This window comes from Argiope bruennichi, chromosome 5 (assembly GCF_947563725.1).
Source record: "Argiope bruennichi chromosome 5, qqArgBrue1.1, whole genome shotgun sequence".
Classification (NCBI taxonomy): Eukaryota; Metazoa; Arthropoda; class Arachnida; order Araneae; family Araneidae; genus Argiope; species Argiope bruennichi.
In genome coordinates this window covers 118,606,231-118,617,075 of record NC_079155.1, presented here as the reverse complement: position 1 = coordinate 118,617,075, position 10,845 = coordinate 118,606,231, and the positions used below count along the sequence as shown (strand labels likewise).

Here is a 10,845-nt window from a genome sequence, read left to right as displayed (position 1 = left end):
CTCATTTGCTATATTAATCAGATATTGTCCATTGAATTCGACGTCCGCTGATTCGATGTCCGTTAAATCGAGTATTTTTCTGCATCTCAATAACTTGTTACTGGCACATTGTAGGTTTGTTTTATTGATATATCGGATAGCATGAGTGCATTACGTCATGATTATTCACATGAGTGAATCACTCATGGGAAACACAGGATCCTATTTGGAACCCCAAAGCAGTTTCTAAATTACGTTGCAATACTTTTTGTTTCTGTTCATATTTGCTGTGTCAACTATTGAAATGTTTGTTCTAGTTTCAACGGATGCGTTCACTTCCCTGTCCTGTCCCACAAGTGGGCGTGGCAACACCCCAACCGGGAGAAAATAGTGAAATAGTGGCTTTTAGGCGTTGAACGATGCTCTATTTCATCAATCCAGTGGGATTTAATTATTATGATCACTGTTTCGAGGTGAAGTGATTTTTAATTATTTATCATGTACATTACTTTGATATTAAAAATAGTAATAATTATTTCCGTCATTTGTGATAGAAAAAGAGACGCAGATGTTTAAATGTATATGTAAGTTAATTTTTTTTTCTATTTTGATTGCCGTAGAACTTCTTTAACAAGCTTACTTTCGTCCCGAATCTTATTTGTAATGCGAAATATTCTTTTAAGTTAAATTATTTTTTCCAAATGAATCCATATTAAATGAGGCAACGTGTTAACATTGGCTATACAGTACACCCCCAAGTAACTGATTCGCACCTATCCGGCTTCCGTACTATCCGACCTAGTTCTTCAAAAACAAAAAACTGTAAATTTTGACTTTTAACTTTGACTCTTAAAAATAACTTTAGACTTTAAAAGAAAATCTGAGTCAATTTTATTAAAAGTTAGGCCTACGATTTACGTCAATGTTTTATGTAGGTTTCCTGCCTTTAATTTAGGTATTACAGAATTTATGTTAAAATGCGGAGAGTTTATATTCTTTAACTTGCCTTTTCTCTAATAAATTCTTGAAACATGCGGTGTCGTATATAAACATATATACACTATCAATACAGAGGCTTCTCTTTTAACTCGACATTACTGACAACGACTTCTGTGATTCACCGGGCCGAGCCACGTTCACATTCTACATGTCTTGAGGTAAATGGAGAGCTTAATACTGAATAAGAAGTGAGAAAATACGTATTACGTAATACGTTTGGTATAAAAACTTTGTCTTCTGGTATTGGCGGGGAAAGAAATGAGTTCATAGAACTCCGGCCTATCCGGATTTTTTTGTTATCCGGCCTACAATTCCCTCACATTAAAGCCGGATACTTGGGAGTGTACTGTACTTCAAAATTTGGCAAAACTGAGTCAAAACATTATTAGTAGAACACGCATAGCTATTTCCTTACCATGGAGACGTTTCTCAATATATGAGTCAATAAAATCCCATGCTTTCAGCATATTCCTTATTTCACAGAACTTTGTAATTCTGTAATTCTTATTATTTCTACCTTTCCGGATCAAATCTCCCCTGCAATCTTTTGCTATGACACAGAATGCAGCTCCATAGGCTCTGAGATAGTTCTGGCTATATTCTTTCTCGGAGAATAAGGAGTGCGCTAGGCAACACTACTCTGCCAAAACTTCTTCTATATAGATATAAAGGCTCTTTTCAAACAAATGCTCAACACAGATTAATACAGATCACTTCAGTATGTGACATCGCAGTATTTCCTTGCCACTCGTTCTGCGAAACATCGCTCGTTGAGCGAGTCCCATTTATTTATTTATTCTCTTTGTGCGAACCGCTTATTATACGAGGTGCTTGTTAAATTGGGTTTGACTGCATTTAATTAACACACGAGAGTTTTTAAAAAGCATTGAAAAATATTTAATTTTTGATGCCTTCGGTACAGAAAATAAAATACATTCATAAAAGTACTACGAAAATAAAATATATTTTAATTAAAAAGCAGTTTCATTAATATTTCATAAACTCTTTCAATTTATCAATAAATTTTGCTCTAAAAATGATAAGTGGTTGTGTTATAGGGGCATTGAATTAATATTAATGCATATTTGTTTATCTATTCACATTTTTTCAGTAATTTTTAAAATAATTCTAATTAAAGGAGTCAGCCTGATACAGTTTAATTAGATTACGATGCATAAAATTTTAAATTTGCTCTAAAACTGATTCCTGGAAAATAGTTTATAAATTTTTTGATACATAAAAAATATACAGTGACATAATAAAATATTACTTTCCCCATTATCTCAAAAATAAAGATATAAAAATATTACGTTTCAAACTTAAAATTGCAACTGTATAAATAGGTTATTATTAAGGCAAAGCAAACTCCCTACTCTGAAACCCTATATATGATTATGTTTTACATTTCAAATATGTATAATTTTGTCTGACTAATATTTCGTGTTGAGGAAAACAATTAAATTAGCATGATTCTTTTGAAGGAGTTTATTAAAAATCACTAAAAGTTATGGCTTTGGACTGGTTGTTTAAAAATATTTCCTGGGAAATATATGCAATAAAAATATATCCTAATTCCTATCCTATGAAAATATATGCAAGTTTTCTCTTCCTTTTCTTTACTTGTAAATATACAGTTTATAATAAAATCAGAAAATAATTCTATTTCTGAAGAATTTTTAATTCAGCCTTCACTATAACCAGAATATTCTTAGAATAATTTTTCCTACGAATATTCACAGATTAAAAGCAAAATATAGATATACATATATTAACAAAATTAATTCTATATTGTAATTTCTTTAGTTATTTTAAATTTCTATTAAGTGTAAACATGTCGTATTATTAATGTATCATTATAATTATATAAGGTTCATATAATTAATGCAGATGTCGGATTGGATTGGATTGGATTGAAAACTAAACAGTTTGATTTTCTGTCTCAGAGAGTCACTAATTTGTTCCTAAATGGCAAAAAACGCACACACACAAATATATATATATATATATATATATATCCAAATTTATTTTCGCGTATTTTACGGATAACAGCTAAAATTAGCTTTTGTTTCCTCACTAAATTTCAATTTTCTTGATATTCATTAAGTTCTTTAAATAAAAAATGTAAAAGGAATGATTTTCTACAAATTAAATTTTTTAATTCTAACAAACAGATCCAAATTATGGATTTTTCAAACTTATTTTGCATTAAAAATCCAGTAAAAATTGTTCAATCTTTGGATCAACTTTCAAATAAATTTAATTTAAAATTTTAGTTAATTTACTAATTCATGTAAAAATAGAAAAGTACTCCCTGTTGTATAGTTAGTAAACAAATAACGATTATGCAAACATAATCATATTAGCAAATAATTTATTGAATAATAAATTATTTACTATTATGATTTATTGAATATTAAATTATTTATTTATTGCAAAAACCGGATCTTTTAGAAATAATATAGCTTTTTTAAAGAGTTGAATATTTAAAAAAATATTAATAATTATTTACTAAATAACTTATTGAATAATAAATTAATTAACTACAAAACTAAATAATTTATTGAATAACATAATTTCAGTATGCAATAATTATTAGTATAGGAATAACCAAATAATTTATTTATTAATAAATTTACAAAAAACGAATTATAACAAAAAACCGTCTTAAAAAATAATCTGATTTTTTATCTTTGAAAGAGGGGAATATTTATAAAAAAAAAACGGCAACTATTACTAGTATTTTAATTCCTAAAATCTTTTTTATAACATTATACATCTAAGAAAAGACCAATGCTAACCAAATCCACTATTTCTTCATGACCATTGCATTACTATAACGCAAGATGTAAAAGGAGATAGTAAAGGAAACCCATAAAAAAGCCATAAAAAGACGAATGAAAAAGAAAGTGATGATGCGCGATTTCTCAAGAAAAAGAAACCCCTCCCTCATCTTGCCAGGTAAGTTACGTCACGATTTAAAACTGACGTCACGCGTCTATGTGGAACACGGCGGGGGAAACAAAAACGGATGGAGAAGTTCCTAAAATCATAATTTTTCTCTATCAAGAGAAAGTGAAAATTTTCTCCATCTTCCGAATTTTGTAGAGAGCATCATGTTCGCTTGGATTACCGAACTGGACACCGAAAGGGTACCACTGGCAGCCAGACTTCGGAACTTGTGGCCAGTACTGGTACCTTTATGTATTACTTTTGTTTTAACACTGGTGCAGTGGTTGTGGTGGAAGTATAATGTGTGGAATTTGAGTTCTTTACCAACATCCAAATGTAAATATCATGTGATTATGACAACGACGATACTGGCATCTGTGTTTAAAAACAAAGTGGCGGATGCAAACGTTTGTAAGTAAATATTTTCTTTACGTTTGTATTTTTGAAATCCCTGGTACATATTTCAAGTTTTATCTCTTTTCTACGTTTATTTATTAATTTTGGGCCACTTTAGTAACTATGCATTTTGCTTTAAGAACATATATTTATAAATATTCTAAATAAGCAGAATTTTGATTTTATTATTGATGGTAATATTTATTTCGTTAAGGTCGTAAAACAGCAATTTTTAATTTATCATTTGATTTTAAGTTATTTTATTTGACCTGTATATTTTCTCATGACGTGAATTGTTAAAAAAAATATCAACATTTAGAATGAAAGAAATTAAAGTTTTCATTTCTTCTGAGTTCATTTCTAGACGGTATTCATTCTTCCCATTTCTTCACTAAATGCCTTCTTCGCGTTCTTCATTCAAGTTATAACATTTTCGCTTGCATTTTTAAATTCAGAATCCATGTTAAAATTACAAACATATGCTCCCATAAAGTGAATCAGCTGCTATAACATAGCTTTTAAATAAAAAAAAATGTTCATTTTTTTTAAACTAATTTTTATGAAACAATTTCCTAAACTATACCTGATAATTTTGTAATATGTTTAAAATTGATATTTTATTTTGATTTACTGAACTGTATTTAAGGCCCTTATTTAAAATTATCTAATTTTTTTTTATGTATTCATTTCGCAGTTATTCGTCGATGCATTCTTTTAGATTTCGTTGATACTAATACCCTAACATATTTCAACTATACCTTATTTCTTAAAATTGGTTTCTATAATGTAGAATATTTATAATAAATTAAAAGGATTTCTCTATATTTTAGTAAAATATCGTAATAATGAATATAATTTAAGAATAAATCAAAAATATATGACATACGAATCTTTGTAATTTTCTTATAATTATTAGAAAATATATTAAAAATTACAAAAAAATAGAAAATATTTTTTGAATTCCTTAATTGTTTTAAGGCGAAAATGGAAGCTTACTCTGAAAGAATTCTTAAAATATTGCGATTTAATTTAGTGATAATATTAAGGAAATTAACATAATCGGTTATTTGCAGCTCTTTGTTAATTTCATTTTTGTTTATAATTATAAAATTCTCTAATACGTGTTTCTTTTTTTAATTTTTTTCAAAAGAAATGGACACATTCTAGCATACTTGATTTCTTTGTTAATTAATGGAAAGTGGATTCTGCACATTAATAAATGTATTTCTCAATAAATTATGTGCCTATTACAAATATTAAGAAATTGAAATATTTATATCATTATAATTTAAGAAGCGAAAATGAGGCTCGTAAATGGGGCCTTTCAGCTGAAACGATCGTATTCCGCTGAATATTCAACATGATGCTCAACTGGAAAACAAACAGCTTTTCAGTTCATCTTCTTATTCCAAAACTTCGTTTATGTTTGCAGAGTGGCTACTACGGAAAAAATAAAGATTTATTTATTTTGTATGAACTTTTGTTCCGAGAATAATGCATTGTTATATGACATTATTACCTTCTTGTGTACGAAATATGGAAAAAGTACTGTAATTCGTCAAAACAAATCAAATTCGAAATTCTGACTATTCTCCTCGTCTTAGATCTTCCTACGTTTAAAAAAATTAAATTAAAAAAACATTTTTGGAAAATGTCTGTCTGTCTATCTGAAAATTCTGACATAGATAACTCAAAACCGCTTTGAGTAGAGCTATGAAATTTGGTATATGGGCATTACACCAAATTTTTAAACTTCTATTAAATTCTGAGTAAAATTTATTCTGAAAAACAATCTGTTTGTTTGAATATACTTTAGTATGGTATCTACAAAGTAGAGAGAGTGAGAAGTAAAAATTTCCATGCAGAGTTTTACAGTCTATAATGTAGTAACTCAAATTTTGAACCAAATCCAAGAAGGCGTTGACAGTCTGTCTGTCTGTACTTTCAGAAGTAAGTAAATTCTTATAAATAATTTTTAAATATAATTCTTAAAATGCAATGACTTAAATACATCAAATGTGGCATGTGATTGATTTTGTGACTACAATTGTGTACAATTCCGGTTTCTATCGATTGGAGAAAAGCAAATCTAAAACACAAATTCTCCTTCATTAGCGCACGCTAGAAAGTTTTGGGAAAACTATTCCAGCTTTTTCTTTTCTTTTCTCAGGACTCATTAGCACTGAATATTGGTAATAACATATTTCTTAATACATATCAAAAACATTTTCCATTTCTGAAATTTAATAAATGAAATAAATTAAATAAAAAGTGACTGAAACGTGTAGGAAAATGTTTCTATATACAAGCATTGAATCGCATATGATAACATTTTTTGCGGTTAAAAATTAAATTTCTAAATTAAGCGGTAATATTAAACTACTAAAAAACATACAATTAGAATTTTTCCAGATTTATTTTCATGCATGTTGCCATTCTCATTCTTGAAATTATTATACTCATGTTTCATTTTTGTATATTTGTATTGATGATGCTCATGTCATGAAAAGTGGGTGCAGTAGCTTATGAGGGTAAAGATCTCTCCGCACCCGAGGGCAGAACTTCTAGCTCATATGAAGATGACACACACTCGCTTACACAACCCCATTTTACACGGGAGCTCTTTCACAAACCTCACAGATAGAACACATGGAACGAACAACAATGCCCGAATCCGGGATGTCCAGATCACGGGGAAGACGCGCTACTCTTAAGACAGGATGCTGGCTATATTTGTATTGTCAAATTCATATTACGTTAATTTCCATTTATAAATTAATGTAACATGAACAACTTTTACCAAAAGTTTATCCATGTTTTTAAGCGCAACATGTTCAAAAGCTCATTTTAAAAATATTGCATAGATTGATTCTGGAAATTTAATATATACTGTCCAACTTCGGAGACTAGCTGATCACTCGCTATATTAATAGCATTAACTTAATAATTTCACGCAAATTCATGAACGATACCAAATCAAATCAGGTCAGATAATAGTTCAAGTGGAAATTATAATTATACAATAAACAAAGCATTCTATTTAGCAATGCTAGCGAAGTGGTTAAATTAATTGGTAAAAGTCCAGTCGTTGAGACTGGGGACTATATCAACGTTTAATGGTAATAATTCCTGAAATTGAGAGCAGACTGAAAGACGATTGATGGCATGTCTACATATCATGATCAAATGAAACAAAAACTGTAAAAATAGGTTCAATGATTAGGATTGGGGAATTTCCTTATTGTTTTTTTTCTTGTACAGAATGCATAAGGGAGTAATACTTTTTTAGATTTTTCAAGAAACTGATGGTTAGGGAGATAGGCTACCAGACATATCTAAAAGTCATGAGCTTTCAAAATAAAAATTGTAGAAATCGGACCTCTGGTTTGGTCGATTTCTACAATTTTTTTTATTTTAAAAAGTTTATAATTTTTTAGAACAGCCCTCCATCAGTGGTTGATAGGAAATGAATGTATTTACTTATTTGTTGGATTTTTCTAATTATTAAGCATTAGTATTAATAGAATATTTACAGTTTTTTTTAATCTTGTAGAAAGTTCTTATCTTTTAAACGAAGGTGTCAATTACCTATAAGTGTTTTATTTCTCTTCCAGGTGAAATATATTTATACAAAGCATTATACCTATAAAAAATAAATTGCATGAAAACTTCACAGTTTATGAATGGTTCCTTTAATTTCTCGTGGCAAAATGGTTCATTCGTAAAATACTTTTCCTCTATGATTATCCAAAATATAATCAAAACATATCTTGAAATTTAATTGAATATCATGTATAATTGAAACGTTCCAGCTTATAGTTATTTCGTAAACATTCAAAGCGGAAATCGGATATTATCAGGTGGCGAATTGAGAACGATTGAATTCTATTATCTAAATAATATTTAACTGACAGAAGGCGTTTCTATATCAATAAGCATTCTAAATGCAACGATCCTTTCTTTTCTGAAATAAAAAAAATATATTTAATTCCGCTTCATTTTAAAAATGACTGCAAAAAAAATGAAAACGTTTTAATTTAGATAGATTTTCCGAAATAGAATAAAGAACAGGAAAAGTACTAGATTTTTATCATGAGATAAGTTTTAAAATGCTAATCGATGTCAGTTTGTTTTGAAAATATTTCGTTATTAATACATTATTTGCATTTTCAAATTTTATTTTGTGAAATGTATTCTTTATATTGCTTCGAATTTCGGATGCAAAATTGAGGAATTATAAATAAATATTATTACTATTATAATTTTATCCATGATTATTAATAAAATAACAATTAGAAATAGAATGTTGAAAATTATTGACTTGTATTATTTTAAATGATAAAATTATTTTATCTTTTTCTGTTAACAAAACAGAAGGCAAAACCATAAACTTTTCAGTAGAAATTGCTATGGAAAATATAATTATTTTTGTTTTTGTATCCTGGTGCCTATATTTCTTTCCTAGTAAAAAAATGTGAGAATGCTTCGTTGCATTTAAAAATATGAACAAAAGTAATTGATATTTTGTGAAAAAAATTACTTATTCATTCCATATGCATGCATTTATGGCATGTGCGTATTTTAGATCTTAATTATTTTAGGGCGCTTGATAATTATTTTCTGGTGCATTATAATTGTAGATAGCTCTAGAAATTGGATAGCTCTAAAACCATTTGTTAGTTTTCAGCAATACGTGCTCCTTAACAAAAGATTTTTCAAAATTTTAATTAGGTCTTTATTAATTAATTAACAGTGACTGTAAAGTTTTGAATCAGTACCGCCAAAGGCATTTTTTAAGCAGTCTTAAAAATGAAAAATTAGTTATGCAGTGAAACTATTTTTATCTCCTTGCGATTTATTTTTTCAAAAATTATTTGTAATTGAGGTTTTTATGAGTAATTTGTTTGAGTAAGTTATGAGTAATGAGTTTTAAGGAATAAATACTCGATAGTCTGTTTAGTTGCGGTATTGCTACTCTGAAATATTGCAATATTTCGCAATATTAACAATTCGATTTCATAGTATTATATAGGCTTTTCAAATAAAAAAATAAGTAAATTATATTTTAAATATATTTAATTTTTATGCATATTTGGTAAAAATATTTTAAATGCTATTTTCATATTTAATTGCACATTTTTATTTCAAATTAAAGGTAGTATTTCGTATTTTGTATCATTTTGATACAATCTTATGAATTTATAAAATTGACTTTTCTTACGAGATGAATGAATTGCAAAAGTGCTGACAATAAAGTAAATCTGCTTTTTGATGTCGTAACATTACCATGCAAACATTATCAAATGTTTTGGCCTAGAAGCTTGTATTTCTTTTATATTATATGTATGCACACACACAAACAGAGCGAAACTCGGTTTTATTGATTGTGATACGTGAAACAGAATGCTTGTCCCCTGAAATGAAGACTACGTGATTTCCCTCGATGCGGTTTGTAAATCCCCCGATTGCTAATCTAGATTTGTTAACAGATATCTCCATCTGGCGGGTAAGCTGTCCCCGGACGGTTTTCTCTTGAGCAACGAGGGCCTAAATGAGGGACCAAATAGGGCAGACTGACCCACTTCGCCCTGAGAGTATATACTTTTTGTGGGCCTCTGAGGTAAAATAAGGGAGCGGGGAAATTCCTACTAGGGGTGGTTATTAACCCCAGAGGAATCGTTAATGAAGCGAAGGATAAAAAAAATCCCGAACGGAGGCCGAATAGGGGGAATTCCAAATTACTGATGTCAGAGATAAGGTCAATGGAGAAAGTAAAATAATAATTTCCGAGAGTTGAGATTATGTAATTTTTCGTTCGAGTACTTTTGCTAGTTCTCGAGGTTTATGAGCGACATTGATTTCATAAATGAAATATTGCTATAGTACATGTCTAACCCTAGGCAGTATTTCTCAAATGGTCACCCTTTTTTATGCCCCACATGCAAATGAAGCACGTTCTACGCTCAGATTTATTAATCTTTTTACTTTCAAGCTTAGTTTAGGAATGTAAAAACTTTTCGACCGAAAATTTTGTTATATTTCCAAAAACTGAGAAATATGAAAAATAAAAAAAAAAGCTGTAATTTAAAATAAAATTTATTTAGCGAGTTTTAATAAAATAATTAATTTGGATGAAAATTTTTATTTATGTCAGTTAATTCGATGAATTCGAATAATTCGATTATTTCCTAATCTCTGATAAAAATTCGGATTTTAGTCAAATAATTAAATTTGATGAAAATTTCTTAATCATTATTCATCATTATCTAATAATTAAAATTTTAGTGATATAATTAATTTTAACGAAAATTTCTTAATCATTATTCATTATTATCTAATAATTAAAATTTTAGTGATATAATTAATTTTGACGAAACTTTCTTAATCATTATTATCTAATAATTAAAATTTTAGTGATATAATTAATTTTGATGAAAATTTCTTAATCATTATTCATTATTATCTAATAATTAAAATTTTAGTGATATAATTAATTTTGATGAAAATTTCTTAATCATTATT

At 28.4% G+C, this 10,845-nt stretch overlaps 1 protein-coding gene across 2 annotated transcripts in view; it reads left to right on the top strand.

Annotated features, from left to right (window-relative positions):
• The first annotated feature begins 426 nt into the window (after positions 1–426).
• The window catches only part of LOC129969567 (cytochrome P450 4c3-like), a 51,506-nt gene continuing 41,087 nt past the window's right edge, over positions 427–10,845 (top strand). Inside the window, exon 1 of one of the 2 annotated variants that reach the window (XM_056084194.1) lies at positions 427–563. In XM_056084194.1, the coding sequence (XP_055940169.1) occupies positions 548–563 (16 nt within the window). In that variant the 5' untranslated portion in view covers positions 427–547. Of the gene's footprint in view, positions 564–4,010; positions 4,339–10,845 lie in introns of those variants that run through there. The other variant, XM_056084193.1, reaches the window with a different exon arrangement.